General features: G+C 38.8%; 1 protein-coding gene across 1 annotated transcript; it reads right to left on the bottom strand.

The window, feature by feature from the left end:
- Positions 1 to 229: 229 nt before the first annotated feature.
- Positions 230 to 16,360, bottom strand: LOC132546554 (slowpoke-binding protein-like). Its single transcript, XM_060210272.1, has 14 exons — positions 16,319 to 16,360; positions 12,645 to 12,718; positions 12,295 to 12,386; positions 11,437 to 11,514; positions 10,364 to 10,515; positions 10,012 to 10,122; positions 9,501 to 9,596; positions 9,053 to 9,138; positions 7,610 to 7,713; positions 7,230 to 7,324; positions 4,645 to 4,698; positions 4,332 to 4,394; positions 4,025 to 4,089; positions 230 to 542 (listed from the first exon to the last, which is right to left on the bottom strand). The coding sequence occupies exons 1-14, from the start codon at positions 16,358 to 16,360 to the stop codon at positions 230 to 232; spliced, it is 1,425 nt and encodes a 474-aa protein (XP_060066255.1).
- Positions 16,361 to 16,629: the final 269 nt, after the last annotated feature.

Here is a 16,629-nt window from a genome sequence, read left to right as displayed (position 1 = left end):
ACAAGTAAGGTCCCCATGAAATAAAATGCTGTTAAACACTAATCTCTGTCTGTTTGGATAAAAACAGGTGTCCTGAAGGTTTAGTTCCACTGAAACACAGGAGTAGAGGTAAACATGGAAATATTGACTTGAGTAACCAAGGCATCACATCTGGGAATGGGTACTCAGTCAATATAAAAGTACATGTTGACCTTGAAGGTCAGATTCTTCAGAGGTCAATGTTGAGAGATCATAACCTGGGGGCACTTTTGTCAACAGTCACTGTTTTCTTTAGCTTTGTTCCTTGTCTGATGGCACCGAGCAAAGCTGTCCTCCCTGATGATGATGGAGGTGGGGCAGAGGAGCTTGGTGGGGGTGGAGGTGGAGGAGGCCCAGGGACAGGGGGACCAGCAGGAGGGGGAGGAGGAGGAGGTGGGGGTACCCCTGAGGGTGGGGGTGGGGGTGGGGGTGGGGGTGGTACTCCAGATGAGGGAGTTGTACTGTTGTCAGAAGGTGTAGAAGTTCTCTTCTCTGCTGTCACAGAAGGTTTCCTTTTGGATTTCCTGGAAACCAGATCACAAAAAATTAGCTCTGCTGTGAAAGGTCAAACAATCATCCCGACATATATATCAATCCACTACAAATGAAGATCCAACACTACAATCAACAAAAGCAGCGTCCCAGTGGTTTTATAGCCACGAAACTGTAGCTTTTTCTAATAAAGCAACATCACATAGTCAACACAATCTATAGCAGTTCTGGACATTTTTAATGGTTCTATAAACCATGTAAACAGAAAGATCTGTGCTTCAAAGAACATATGACTAAGATAATGAAAAAGTACCAAAGTCTGACAGTTACTTACTTAGTGGGGATCTTGCCTTTACGTACTGACTACCCAAGTCTGACAGTTACTTACTTAGTGAGGATCTTGCCTTAACATACTGACTACCCAAGTCTGACAGTTACTTACTTTGTGGGGATCTTGCCTTTACGTACCGACTACCCAAGTCTGACAGTTACTTACTTAGTGGGGATCTTGCCTTTACATACTGACTACCCAAGTCTGACAGTTACTTACTTAGTGGGGATCTTGCCTTTACGTACTGACTACCCAAGTCTGACAGTTACTTACTTAGTGGGGATCTTGCCTTAACATACTGACTACCAAAGTCTGACAGTTACTTACTTTGTGGGGATCTTGCCTTTACGTACCGACTACCCAAGTCTGACAGTTACTTACTTAGTGGGGATCTTGCCTTTACATACTGACTACCCAAGTCTGACAGTTACTTACTTAGTGAGGATCTTGCCTTTACGTACTGACTACCCAAGTCTGACAGTTACTTACTTAGTGGGGATCTTGCCTTTACGTACCGACTACCCAAGTCTGACAGTTACTTACTTAGTGGGGATCTTGCCTTTACGTACCGACTACCCAAGTCTGACAGTTACTTACTTTGTGGGGATCTTGCCTTTACGTACAGACTACCCAAGTCTGACAGTTACTTACTTTGTGGGGATTTTGCCTTTACTTACTGACTACCCAAGTCTGACACTTACTTTGTGGGGATTTTGCCTTTACGTACCGACTACCCAAGTCTGACAGTTACTTACTTAGTGGGGATCTTGCCTTTACATACTGACTTCCCAAGTCTGACAGTTACTTACTTTGTGGGGATTTTGCCTTTACTTACTGACTACCTTAGTCTGACAGTTACTTACTTTGTGGGGATCTTGCCTTTACGTACCGACTACCCAAGTCTGACAGTTATTTACTTAGTGGGGATCTTGCCTTTACGTACCGACTACCCAAGTCTGACAGTTACTTACTTAGTGGGGATTTTGCCTTTACTTACTGACTACCCAAGTCTGACAGTTACTTACTTTGTGGGGATTTTGCCTTTACTTACTGACTACCCAAGTCTGACACTTACTTTGTGGGGATTTTGCCTTTACGTACCGACTACCCAAGTCTGACAGTTACTTACTTTGTGGGGATTTTGCCTTTACTTACTGACTACCCAAGTCTGACACTTACTTTGTGGGGATTTTGCCTTTACGTACCGACTACCCAAGTCTGACAGTTACTTACTTAGTGGGGATCTTGCCTTTATGTACTGACTACCCAAGTCTGACAGTTATTTACTTTGTGGGGATTTTGCCTTTACTTAGTGACTACCCAAGTCTGACACTTACTTTGTGGGGATCTTGCCTTTACGTACTGACTACCCAAGTCTGACAGTTACTTACTTAGTGGGGATCTTGCCTTTACGTACCGACTACCCAAGTCTGACAGTTACTTACTTAGTGGGGATCTTGCCTTTACGTACCAACTACCCAAGTCTGACAGTTACTTCCTTAGTGGGGATCTTGCCTTTACCTACCGACTACCCAAGTCTGACAGTTACTTACTTTGTGGGGATCTTGCCTTTACGTACCGACTACCCAAGTCTGACAGTTACTTACTTAGTGGGGATCTTGTCTTTACATACCGACTACCCAAGTCTGACAGTTACTTACTTAGTGGGGATCTTGCCTTTACATACCGACTACCCAAGTCTGACAGTTACTTACTTTGTGGGGATCTTGCCTTTACGTACAGACTACCCAAGTCTGACAGTTACTTACTTTGTGGGGATCTTGCCTTTACATACTGACCACCCAAGTCTGACAGTTACTTACTTAGTGGGGATCTTGCCTTTACGTACCGACTACCCAAGTCTGACAGTTACTTACTTTGTGGGGATTTTGCCTTTACTTACTGACTACCCAAGTCTGACACTTACTTTGTGGGGATTTTGCCTTTACGTACCGACTACCCAAGTCTGACAGTTACTTACTTAGTGGGGATCTTGCCTTTACATACTGACTACCCAAGTCTGACAGTTACTTACTTTGTGGGGATTTTGCCTTTACTTACTGACTACCTTAGTCTGACAGTTACTTACTTTGTGGGGATCTTGCCTTTACGTACCGACTACCCAAGTCTGACAGTTATTTACTTAGTGGGGATCTTGCCTTTACGTACCGACTACCCAAGTCTGACAGTTACTTACTTAGTGGGGATTTTGCCTTTACTTACTGACTACCCAAGTCTGACAGTTACTTACTTTGTGGGGATTTTGCCTTTACTTACTGACTACCCAAGTCTGACACTTACTTTGTGGGGATTTTGCCTTTACGTACCGACTACCCAAGTCTGACAGTTACTTACTTTGTGGGGATTTTGCCTTTACTTACTGACTACCCAAGTCTGACACTTACTTTGTGGGGATTTTGCCTTTACGTACCGACTACCCAAGTCTGACAGTTACTTACTTAGTGGGGATCTTGCCTTTACGTACTGACTACCCAAGTCTGACAGTTATTTACTTTGTGGGGATTTTGCCTTTACTTAGTGACTACCCAAGTCTGACACTTACTTTGTGGGGATTTTGCCTTTACATACTGACCACCCAAGTCTGACACTTACTTTGTGGGGATTTTGCCTTTACATACTGACCACCCAAGTCTGACACTTACTTTGTGGGGATTTTGCCTTTACTTACTGACTACCCAAGTCCGACACTTACTTTGTGGGGATTTTGCCTTTACGTACCGACTACCCAAGTCTGACAGTTACTTTGTGGGGATCTTGCCTTTACGTACCGACTACCCAAGTCTGACACTTACTTTGTGGGGATTTTGCCTTTACGTACCGACTACCCAAGTCTGACAGTTACTTTGTGGGGATCTTGCCTTTACGTACCGACTACCCAAGTCTGACACTTACTTTGTGGGGATTTTGCCTTTACGTACCGACTACCCAAGTCTGACAGTTACTTACTTTGTGGGGATTTTGCCTTTACGTACAGACTACCCAAGTCTGACAGTTACTTACTTTGTGGGGATTTTGCCTTTACGTACCGACTACCCAAGTCTGACAGTTACTTACTTAGTGGGGATCTTGCCTTTACGTACCGACTACCCAAGTCTGACAGTTACTTACTTAGTGGGGATCTTGCCTTTACGTACCGACTACCCAAGTCTGACAGTTACTTACTTAGTGGGGATCTTGCCTTTACGTACTGCCTTCAGTAATGACTTCATTTGAGATGACAAACTAATCTGTAAATATCAATGAGAAGGACATGATATTCTAAAATTTAACAATTACAAAACAAGTTTTTTCTTTCTCTATATCTCCTGTATTTTTTAAATACTTTCTGACATAATTTCTAACACATCTAAAATTGACACATTCTTCCTTGCAGTTTGTTTAAATATTTCTTTACTTTTACAAATGTATTACCTTAATGCCATTAATTAAATGAATTATTACTTCTTTCTTTTGTATTAAATGAACTCACAGGAGCTGGGTTATATATATCCAACTCTGGGAGGTGTACTTGGAAAAAGGACTGATGACATATCTGGAAAAATATCAAAATTAAATTAATTTGATCCATACAAACATACATCCTGCTGATATTTAATTGTACACATCTTTATAGTTACAGATAATAAATTGATATGGCATTTATCTACTTATAGTATTGATGCAAGAAGTTTAGCTGATAAAGTTGACTTTTACAAGTTTGTCTGAACAGTATGAATATCTGAAGAATTCTGTATTTTAAAGGATACTGGCGTGTAGTAATTTATGAGTTATACACCACTTACATCTTGTAGACTGGGATATTTTCCAGAATCATTTCTAAATATATAATTCAGCATCTGTAAGCAAGGAAATACATGTAAAGATGTAAAGAAATGTAAAGATGTAAGATGTATAGAAATGTAAAGATGCGCTTGACAGTGTCCTTAGGATTAACTTTATGAATTGAACAATTAAACAGCATTATCATAATTCCTTCAAGTTGCTTTAGAACAACCGACAATTCCCAACCGTAAGATTTTTCATAACGATGATTTGCACATATGACTCTCCTAATTTCTTTTTTGATTTTCTTGTATTATAAAGCATTTTTATCTATTTATCTTTTCTTTTGGTTGGAGGGGGTAGGGGTCATTTTCGATTATTTTCTAATACTGTAAATGTTGGTTTTTGGATAGTTTTCATAATTTTACAAACAGCTTTCAAGCAAAATGATATACTTTTCATGAAATAAACTACACTTTTCAATTTTAATTAACTTGAATAACTACTGACAACAGGTAGTAACAGAGTATCAGTGAAACGAATGGAAGTCTTTATCAGACACAAAAGTTTAACAAATGATCCTGCACATACTCTTAGTATGACTAATGCATACACCAAGCTCCATTATCCTGGTTTTAATACAAGCAACGCTACACTCATGATACAAAATTTTAACAAGGACATAGTCATCAAGATCCCCCGCCTATGTTCATTTGTAAGATATATATATTGAAAGTGAGCAACTCTGAAGTATTGAAACCATTTGTTGTTTATGTTCAGTTCTGTTGAAAGTGATCAACATAATAACAATTTTGAAGCATAATACTGCGAATATTTAATTTCAGAAGATATCCTGCAGAAAGCAATCATGCCATCAGGTAAGAGCAGCCTTATATAATTAGTTTCCATATATGATAAATTTATATATTAAGTCCCATCTAAAGTTCATCAGAAGATGTCCAGTGCAAAGCAATCAGCCATTCAAGTCACAGCTGCTTCGTTAGATATTCTCTGAGTTAGCTTATAATCAAACTTAAGAGAGTGGTTAAGGTACTAAGTCGCATTCAGTTTGGGTGTTGAAAGATATCAGCCAATCAGGTCACAGCAGCCTCATTAAATATGTGCAGAACTTGACAATAATCAAACTTGAACAAGGGGTTAAGGTAACAAATCTACCAAGCAAGTCTAATCATAATTCCTTTGTGCCTTCAACAGATAATGTGTGGTAAGCATTCAGTTAACTTTGTTGCGCAGGGGATAACAAAAGGCCTAATGGCCTTGACAGTCACCTGAGATAAGCAGTATTGAATATAAAGGTTAAAGGTTAAGTAGCTTTCAAGTGTCATGAAAAAGAAATTGTGACATTGATGATAGTAAGCCTGTCATCCTATAGTAAGAATTCTTACAAATTCTTTTCTAATGGGAAATAAACAACATTTTACTCAAAAACGTAATTTTTCTATGAATTAAAGTAAAGTTAACCTCTCCAGGGAAAAATATGTTTTTCCTACATAAACTAAATAAACTTTAGCCCCTCCAGACTGGGAAATGTGAGACCCTGGAGCCATGTAATCTATGATTTTGGCAGAGCACCTTCAGATGGACATACCATCAAGCTGTCGTCCTTCGCTCATAATTCTAATCAAATTTGAAATATTTACCAATAGAAATAAACAAATTATGCTCAAAAATCTATTTTTCCTGTACAAAATATAGTAAACTTTACCCCCTCCCCATGTGGAATTATGAGGCCCTGGGGTCATGAAATTCACAAATTTGGTAAAACATCATTAGACACTTTCATTCATGAAGAGCATTTGAATCTACCATATCTGGGTGTTGAGAAGAAGATTTTTTTGAAATTTGAGTAAATTCCACACTTTTGGCCCCTCTAACCAGGCCTCTGTGGTGTGAGGGAATGCATAATTCACTATTTTTGTTCATCTTATGCCAGGGAAGGTTTCTGCGAAATTTTATTGAAATTAGTTCCAGAATTTTGAGAAGTAAAAAATGTTAAATTGTTGATGGACGCACAAGGCACGATGCCAGACAAAGGTAATCCCAATAGGTCACCATGAGACTTTGTATCAGGTGACCTAACAAAGTGCCATAACTCTGTACTGAGGGATCATGAGCCCTGACTTTGCTACACTGCACCTTGGATGACTGATGTATACATTATGTTTCAATATCCTAGCTAAAAGGCAGGCAAAGCAATGCTCTGGACACAAATTTTTCACAAAGGGCAATACTTAGATAAATAATTAAGGGGTTGCGTGCCCTAACATTACTACACGGAACATTGTTTTTGTATGATAAATGTTTACAAAGTTTTACGATCCTAGCTTCAAAGTTATGCTACAGACAAAAAGATTTAAACAAAGGCAGTATCTCTGTAATTAAGGGGTCAAGGACCCTGGCTTTGGTATACTGCACATCCCCTAAGTATGACCAATGTATACACCATGTTTCATAATCCTTGCTTGACTATGTACAAAGTTATGCTCCGGACATGGAAGGACGAATGGAAAGACAGATGGACAAATGGATAGACGGACAAGGTGATGAAAATTTTGGTAGCATAAAAATAAATGTATTAACTCACCTCAACTTGTTCATTAGTACATCTATCCAGATCGTTTGGTTTGGGGTGGGCTGTGGGCAACTCACCGCCAGTACACATCTCATATAATAAATGGCCTACAGTAGGGAAAAAATAATAAATTAATATATTGTAAAGAACATTCAACAAATTGAATGGAAAGCATGTGAGTAAAATTACTGGAATTCTAAAGTCAATGTTTTAGTAGAGGATAAGTGATTATCATTCATACTCTGAATAAACTTCAATTAAAAATTATGAATTACAGCTTGCAGTGACACATGATTTTAATGAGGCAATGAAAAATTAACTATATCAACATTCAGGTTTGTTTTGGGTAAATCAATATATATCCCAGCACTGGGAACTGGTACAGTACTTACCAAAACTAATAACATCTACATCTTTTTCTTCCTTAATTTTTTTCTTGATAACTGGGTAGAGACGTGAAGAAAATCCTAGAAACATGTTTTCACAACTTCCAAGTCTGTAGAAAATTTTAATAAATATTTTATCATCACACTTCATGCATAAAACAAGCCAAATTAATGTCCATGGATATGATCAGATTTGTTAAATATCTTACATTTATTCATCAGAGGATATTACCTCATTTCCTATGATTATCATACAATAAACTGAACTAGATTGTCTCCCTTGATTATAGATGAATACCTCATCCTCTTATAACTACCCTACAATAAACTGAACTAGATAGTCTCCCTTGATTAAAGATGAACACCTCATTCGCTTATAACTACCCTACAATAAACTGAACTAGATAGTCTCCCTTGATTAAAGATGAACACCTCATTCTCTTATAACTACCCTACAATAAACTGAACTAGATAGTCTCCCTTGATTAAAGATGAACACCTCATTCTCTTATAACTACCCTACAATAAACTGAACTAGATAGTCTCCCTTGATTAAAGATGAACACCTCATTCTCTTATAACTACCCTACAATAAACTGAACTAGATAGTCTCCCTTGATTAAAGATGAACACCTCATTCTCTTATAATTACCATACAATAAACTGAACTAGATAGTCTCCCTTGATTATACATGAATATCTCATTCTCTTATAACTGTCATACGATAGACTGAACTAGATTGTCTCCCTTGATTATAGATGAATACCTCATTCTCTTATAACTGCCCTACAATAAACTGAACTAGATTGTCTCCCTTGATTATACATGAATATCTCATTCTCTTATAACTACCCTACAATAGACTGAACTAGATTGTCTCCCTTGATTATACATGAATATCTCATTCTCTTATAATTACCGTACAATAAAGTGAATTAGATTGTCTCCTCTTATTAGAGAATATTACCTCATTCTCTTCTAATTAGCCTACACTAGAGTTAACAAGATTATCTCCCTTGATTAGAAAAAATTGCCTTATTCACTTGTGTATCACACATTCAAGTGAACTAAATAAAGGACACCTGGATTGATCAGAAAGATTGCTTCATTCACTTGTATATTTTCACCTAGAATGAACTAGACTGTCTCCTTTAATTTGAGAAAATTACTTTATTTATGTGTATACCCTACATTGGAGTGAACAAAATTGTTGCCCTTTGTTACAGAATTTACTTGAACAAAATGTACACCCTATCCACAAACTCACTTACATACACTTAAAGTATTCGAACTGTTTCTCTTGGTTAAAGAAAATTCACAAATTTATTTAAATCCTTACACAAAAAATTGTCTTCTTTGATTTAAGAAGAATGATTCATTCCCTTTTTCTACTATAGTCACTAGACAAACTGCTTCCAGCCCTTAAGTGACAATTTGTAAAAACTTACCTGCAGCAATCTTTGGTGAACATGATATTACCAGAATGTACATTGCCATGCGGTGGGAATCCTTTGTCCTCCAATAAGATCAGGGCCTGGATGATGAGACTATGTATTAGTGTTCACAATAAGAATACATATTTGTCAGTCTTTTTGTCTCAGTGGTGTGAGAAGGAGGGGGGTGGGGAGGTGGTGGAGGGTGGGGGTTGGGAGTGGGGGGTGGTGGCAGAATTTAGTTTCATATTGATAAGCAAACGAACAAGAAAAATACTGGTAACAAAATTGGGATTGACTCACATCGGCTTTTAAACACCACTGCATTTAATATCAAACATTATATGCATTTTGCCTTTATCTTCAAAATACTCAAATTCTAAAAATATCTGTCAGGTTTAACTGATGTTGTTGAAATATTATAGGATTTGAGAACAGTCCCAACAGTATACAAAATGTTTACCTCCAGCACCTGTCGACCATACAGCTGGACTTGACTCTCACTAAGGCCTCGGCTCCGATTTTTGTATTTTACAGAATACTGCTCATTGAATCTACACTGGTAAACAGAGAAACAATGGAGATCCAGGAAAACAAAGATTTAAAAAATGTTAGACCTTGATTGTTTATCTGACCTCACAATTTATGTAAAAATATAAAATGTTAATTGGATTTAGATATGACAGAGAAAGTCCTTGAATCAGTTTTTGTCATAGACATGGGTACAGCTTATATAATTACTTACATGACAAATAAAGGCCCTGATTAGACATAGGTACAATTTATTTACCAGATAAATAGACACAGGTACAGTTTGCTTACCTGTTAAATAAAGACCCTGATCAAACAATCACAGGTTTTGTACCTGCTTAATCAATTACAGGTACAGTTTACTTACCTGTTAAATAAAGACCCTGATCAAACAATCACAGGTTTTGTAGCTGCTTAATCAATTACAGGTACAGTTTACTTACCTGATAGATATAGTCCTTCAGTGATCCCCGATTAGACACAGGCTGGACAGTGACAACAAGACGCTGATCTACCACAAAGTCTACATCTGATAGTGGAAACACATATGGATGCTAAAACAAAAATTGTTCTATTAGATAAAATAATACTATTGTGTATTACTAAAGATACTCCTTCGTGAAAATACATGTATATAAAGCTTCAAAGGATATGATGTTTCTTGTTATAATATTTCTGAATAACTTATTTCCATGAAAAACCAAATCACAAATATTTTCAACACAATGAATGAATTGTTAAAATCAATGAAATCCATGTTTGATCTGGTAAAAGCACTTCCAATGTCAGGCTTACCTTGATGAGAGTTAGTAGGTCTTTCAGTATTTTGCTAGTTGTTAAGTTAAACGAAGGAATCATGTTTGGACTTAATTGTGATATTGCCAGAATTTTCTCCGACTTTGATCTCTTGTCAAGTACTCTGAACCAAAATTTGTCAGATCTAGAGCCTGTGAAACAAAAGCATTAGTTTACTGTGGTGTCAATTATATTTCCTTAAGTGCAGTAACTGCAGCTTTCAACAAGAGATCATCCCAGAGGGATATTGGCGCCCATCATTGTTTAATCTTTATATGCTCTTTGAAAGTTGGATCTTTTCCCTTCTTTTCTTTTCTAGTCCCTATTTTTGCTCTGAATGATAAGACATTCAAACATTCCTTTGCAGAAATAGTGATGATAATCTTTACCTGCCCAATCCAAAATGGCCACCTAGAAGCCATTTTGTTTCTTCTGATCAGTTCCAAAATCTTAAATCACAAGGAGAGACCAAAGGGAACATACCTATGAAATTTGAGCGATATCCATTCAGTACTTCTTAATAACAATAACAATATTTACTAGGTAAAATCCAAGGTAGCTGCCTGTTTGCCAGTTCTTTTTTCTGATCAGACCCAAAATCAAATGGGCACAACTATGGACCAAGGGGAACCTACATATGGAACTTCAGAAAGATCCATTTAGTACATCTCAAGAAAAAAAGGTAACAAACTTTCAAAGTCAAAATCCAAGATGGCCTCTTTTCAGGCATTTTGTTTGTCTGATCAGTTCAAAAATCAAAAGGGCACAATGACGGACCAACGAGAACCTTCATATCCAATAAATAGCGATAACAAAAATTGTTTACAGATGAACGCCCGGACGACGGATAAAAGGATAATAGACCAACCACAGACCATGGACACATAGCAATATGAATAGCCCACCATCTGATGATAGTGGACTAATAAGATACAAAGTGATCAATAGGTCTATTTAGCTCAAATATTTGGAGTAAGTGAAATATCTCAGGTTAAAATTGATTATATAAAAAATGTCCATAGAGACATCATGAAACTGCAAACTAAAGACCACAAGTAGCCTTGGATACTGACCCATATCCTCTAACTGCTGAACTCTGTCATACTGGGGGTGTGATCTCATGTAGAAACTGCAGTTCATCCAAGCTTCGTCTAAGGGGAGGAAAATACAATGTATTATTTCCAGGGAGATATTTCTGGTACAGTCCAATGTTCAATCATTGAGGTATTTTGTAAAATAGAAAACAATCAAAATCATTTTTCTCTGGCATTGTGAAACAAACTTTGTATTTCCTCTACTGGCAATCTGCCAAAAAATGACACCTGAAAAATTTGAAAGTAATGTTTGAACAAAACATTGTAGGATATATCTAAAGGTAGAATTTCTAAGGAGAAACTGTGACTAAATCATACAACCATGAAATACATTATATATCTTAAATCAGGACACCAAAGGAGAGATAGCAACACTTTGTTAAATACATGTATATCTTAAAGGTAAGTTATCTTAAAGGAGAAAACCACACAATCATATATTGTTAGCCAAATCTAAAGGCAGGAGATCAAATGGGAGACAATCAAACAATCATATAATGTGAGGTAATTTCAAAGCAAGATATAAGGAGGTGACCAAACAGCCATCTTTTGTTAAGCACATATATATAAGCAATATTTTATTAGGGGAGACAACCACAGCAACCAACTGTAGAATATGCTATGAGAGTTGCAAGGTAAGGGGAGACAATCACAATCAGGTGCTGCTGGGTATATCATGTAAGACGGTAACTACAGTGAGGTCTTGTTGGATATACTATCTAAAGGGACACAACCATACTTGGGTGCTGATGGGTAGGTATAACATCCAAGGGGAGATTACCACAGTCAGGCATTTCTACTGTAAAATATGTTATAATTGTTTTGTCCAACTAGTACCTCGAAGACTGTTTTGCTGCTCTCGTCTTTCCAGATCCATTTTTTGTGGCAGTTCCATATCACTGCGTAATACACTGTAGTCATATCTTGACCTACAATAGAAAAAGTAAAGGGTAGATTTGACATCAGTTTTACAGATCGATTTTCTGACAAGAACAGTTTTTTGTTATAGACAATTTTGACTTCATCAGGGTGTACAATTTCATCAGAAAAGGAAACAGATGTATACATATATTGGGAAATTTTTACTATCTCTAACATTAAGCTAGCATCCTCAGGGATCTGAGCCTTTAAATTTAGACAGAATATTAAATACCTAATGATTTCTTCTGATGATTGTCATAACTTACCCACATCTCTTACAAAGGCACCAGATGAGTACAACGATCAGCACAACAACAACAATACCAACGATGATAGGAACCTGCCAATTAAAAATCACAATAACTTTGTCATAATCATTGACTTAGTAATATCAGTGTTGGGTAACTGGAATGTTTGGGAACATAAATCTGGTGAAAGTAGGTTAGGTGTAGGAAGTAGAGGAACTACAAAAGGTGGAGGTAGGTACTGGATGTGGAGGTAAGATACAAAAATTCAGGAAAGGATACAATAGTTGAGGGGTATGAGGATATAAAAAATTGGGACAGGATACAGGAAACAGGAGAAGGATAGAGGAGATGGAGGTAGGACACATGAAGTGACGGTGGATTACAGGATGTTAAGCTAATGTAAGAAACAGGTAATGAGGGAATGTGTAGCATAAAGAAGCTGATATAGGACATGTACAGGAAGTGAAAGTAGGATACAAAAAGTAAGTTAGGATACAGGAGGTAAGGTAAAATACAAAGGATGGGGCTGGAAAAAGAATCTGGGTAAGATATAGGACATTGTGGTAAGATACAGGTGAAGAAGGATATACAGGAAGGTTGGGTTGGACACAGGAGATGGGATAGGATACAGGTGATGGAGCAGAATACAAGAGGTCGTCATACAGTTTAAGATACTGAAGGTTTGAGTAGAATTCAGCAGGTGGAATAGGATATAGGTGATGAGGGAATGATACAGAGTCAGAAGTCATAAGTTTAGGATACAGGAGGTTAGGGAAGGATACAGGAGGTTGAAGCTGGATACAGGAAGATGGAGCAGGAAACATGTGTTTTAGGGAGAAGGATGAATTGATAGAGACAGGTTATTGGGTAAGATATCAGTAGAGAAGGTGTGGTAATGAATCATGAATTAGGGGCAGAATAGACAAAGTTGGAGTGGTATACCAGTATCGGCGGCTGAAATGATCCTGAGGTAGGGACTGGGTGGTATACCAGTATCGGAGGCTGAAAACATCCTGAGGTAGGGACTGGGTGGGTATACCAGTATCGGAGGCTGAAATGATCCTGAGGTAAGGACTGGTTGGGTATACCAGTATTGGAGGCTGAAATGATCCTGAGGTAAGGACTGGGTGGGTACACCTGTATCGGAGGCTGAAATGTTCCTGAGGCAGGGACTGGGTGGGTATACCAGTATCGGCAGCTGAAATGATCCTGAGGTAGGGACTGGTTGGGTACACCTGTATCGGAGGCTGAAATGATCCTGAGGTAGGGACTGGGTGGGTACACCAGTATTGGAGGCTGAAATGATCCTGAGGTAGGGACTGGTTGGGTATACCAGTATCGGAGGCTGAAATGATCCTGAGGTAGGGACTGGGTGGGTATACCAGTATCGGAGGCTGAAATGATCCTGAGGTAGGGACTGGGTGGGTATACCAGTATCGGAGGCTGAAATGATCCTGAGGTAGGGACTGGGTGGGTATACTAGTATCGGATTCTGAAGTGATCCTGAGGTAGGGATTGGGTGGGTATACTAGTATCGGAGGCTGAAATGATCCTGAGGTAGGGATTGGATGGGTATACCAGTATCGGAGGCTGAAATGATCCTGAGGCAGGGACTGGGTGGGTATACCAGTATCGGAGGCTGAAATGATCCTGAGGTAGGGACTGGGTGGGTATACCAGTATCGGAGGCTGAAATGATCCTGAGGTAGGGATTGGGTGGGTATACCAGTATCGGAGGCTGAAATGATCCTGAGGTAGGGATTGGGTGGGTATACTAGTATCGGAGGCTGAAATGATCCTGAGGTAGGAATTGGGTGGGTATACTAGTATCGGAGGCTGAAATGATCCTGAGGTAGGGACTGGGTGGGTATACCAGTATTGGATTCTGAAATGATCCTGAGGTAGGGATTGGGTGGGTATACCAGTATCGGAGGCTGAAATGTTCCTGAGGTAGGGATTGGGTGGGTATACCAGTATCGGATTCTGAGATGATCCTGAGGTAGGGATTGGGCGGGTATACTAGTATCGGAGGCTGAAATGTTCCTGAGGTAGGGACTGGGTGGGTATACCAGTATCGGAGGCTGAAATGATCCTGAGGTAGGGACTGGGTGGGTATACCTGTATCGGAGGCTGAAATGATCCTGAGGTAGGGATTGGGTGGGTATACCAGTATCGGAGGCTGAAATGATCCTGAGGTAGGGACTGGGTGGGTATACCAGTATCGGAGGCTGAAATGTTCCTGAGGTAGGGACTGGGTGGGTATACCAGTATCGGAGGCTGAAATGTTCCTGAGGTCGGGACTGGGTGGGTATACCAGTATCGGAGGCTGAAATGTTCCTGAGGTAGGGACTGGGTGGGTATACCAGTATCGGAGGCTGAAATGTTCCTGAGGTAGGGACTGGGTGGGTATACCAGTATCGGAGGCTGAAATGATCCTGAGGTAGGGATTGGATGGGTATACTAGTATTGGATTCTGAAATGATCCTGAGGTAGGGATTGGATGGGTATACTAGTATCGGAGGCTGAAATGATCCTGAGGTAGGGATTGGGTGGGTATACCAGTATCGGAGGCTGAAATGATCCTGAGGTAGGGACTGGGTGGGTATACCAGTATCGGAGGCTGAAATGATCCTGAGGTAGGGATTGGGTGGGTATACCAGTATCGGAGGCTGAAATGATCCTGAGGTAGGGATTGGATGGGTATACCAGTATCGGAGGCTGAAATGATCCTGAGGTAGGGACTGGGTGGGTATACTAGTATCGGAGGCTGAAATGATCCTGAGGTAGGGACTGGGTGGGTATACTAGTATCGGAGGCTGAAATGATCCTGAGGTAGGGATTGGGTGGGAGAAATTGGACTAGCTAGGATACAGGAGGTTGGGGAAGGATACACCATTATGTAATTAACCATTATTTTTGTAGTGAATATTAATGTCATATACTTGATTTTATAACAGTGTTCATAACACAATTGAAGTCATTTAACCTACTTAGTGTATAATTATTTTTAAAACTAAATTGACATTTTCAAAAGGAAGAAAAGACAAATATGTTAATCAGATATGCTGTCATATACTCCCGCTCAGATAAGATACTGTAAAAATAAGAACAAAAGCTGACGTCAGCTGAAGCAGACTGTCTATCAAGCACATCATTCTCTCGTACATTTCTCATTTGTATAGACTATAATGAAATATACAAATATACATATGAGAATGTACACATTGTTACAAATACATTAACTGATAAAGTAACTTGTTTTCAACTCCAACATCATTCCCTTCATATTTCTATTCGCACGCATTGACCTGAGTGAAATTACTGTAACCTGTTAATATACTTAGTGACAGTTGTCATTTCGTTGAAATCGAAAGTAAGCAAATCTCATTCCAGCTAATAAATTAAACTAACTGGATTCGCAGAGTCGTGAATAATATATTGATGACTGAAAAGTTAGTGAAATGGGCGTTTCCGTATTGGTCAAAGATTTTTTTAAAAGTTAAGAATGTGTATCTGTCCGTGATACAAATGATAATAGTCATGACTGACCTTACAACCCACTCAATCCCCACGCGCTGACAGTGTAAACAAAACCAACGTCATCAGCAACATCATCAACTAACTTTAATATTGTCTCTTGTTACCTATGTACCAATGATCTAGGTTCGATGTTTTTAGTTGGTGTTAACTTACATAGATATGGTCCTTAAGCCAGTCCAACACGTCGTCTGCCATTTTGCCGCTGTCATCTGTCTGATGTTTCCATCACATGTAGATGTGAACTGTACCACATGATTTCATGGTCATGTGATTTCGTCCTAGTACATGTATCAAGCGGCGTAACTCTATTTGGATGTCAACTGGGACAGGGGACGTAACCGTGATTAACATATTTACTTTAAGATAAATCAAGTCGTTTTCCAGTCTGTTAGAGTCATTTCGCCGTTCTCTCGATTCTACCAAGATTTTAAAGCACGGACCAGTATTCTTATGGGTCCAAGGGA

This window comes from Ylistrum balloti, unplaced genomic scaffold, assembly GCF_031769215.1.
Source record: "Ylistrum balloti isolate Yb309-2 unplaced genomic scaffold, AGI_CSIRO_Ybal_v1 Utg369894, whole genome shotgun sequence".
Lineage (NCBI taxonomy): Eukaryota > Metazoa > Mollusca > Bivalvia > Pectinida > Pectinidae > Ylistrum > Ylistrum balloti.
The sequence above is the reverse complement of the archived record's forward strand: the minus strand, read 5'-3'. Positions and strand labels throughout refer to the sequence as shown.

Coding starts and splice junctions, on each gene's coding strand:
- LOC132546554 (XM_060210272.1), bottom strand. CDS start 16,360: ATGGCAGACGACGTGTTGGACTGGCTTAAGGACCATATCTAT. Junction 10,516..11,436: donor TCAGCAGTTAGAGGATATGG/GTCAGTATCCAA, acceptor TTTGTTTCACAG/GCTCTAGATCTGACAAATTT. Junction 9,139..9,500: donor ATGGTCGACAGGTGCTGGAG/GTAAACATTTTG, acceptor CTCATCATCCAG/GCCCTGATCTTATTGGAGGA.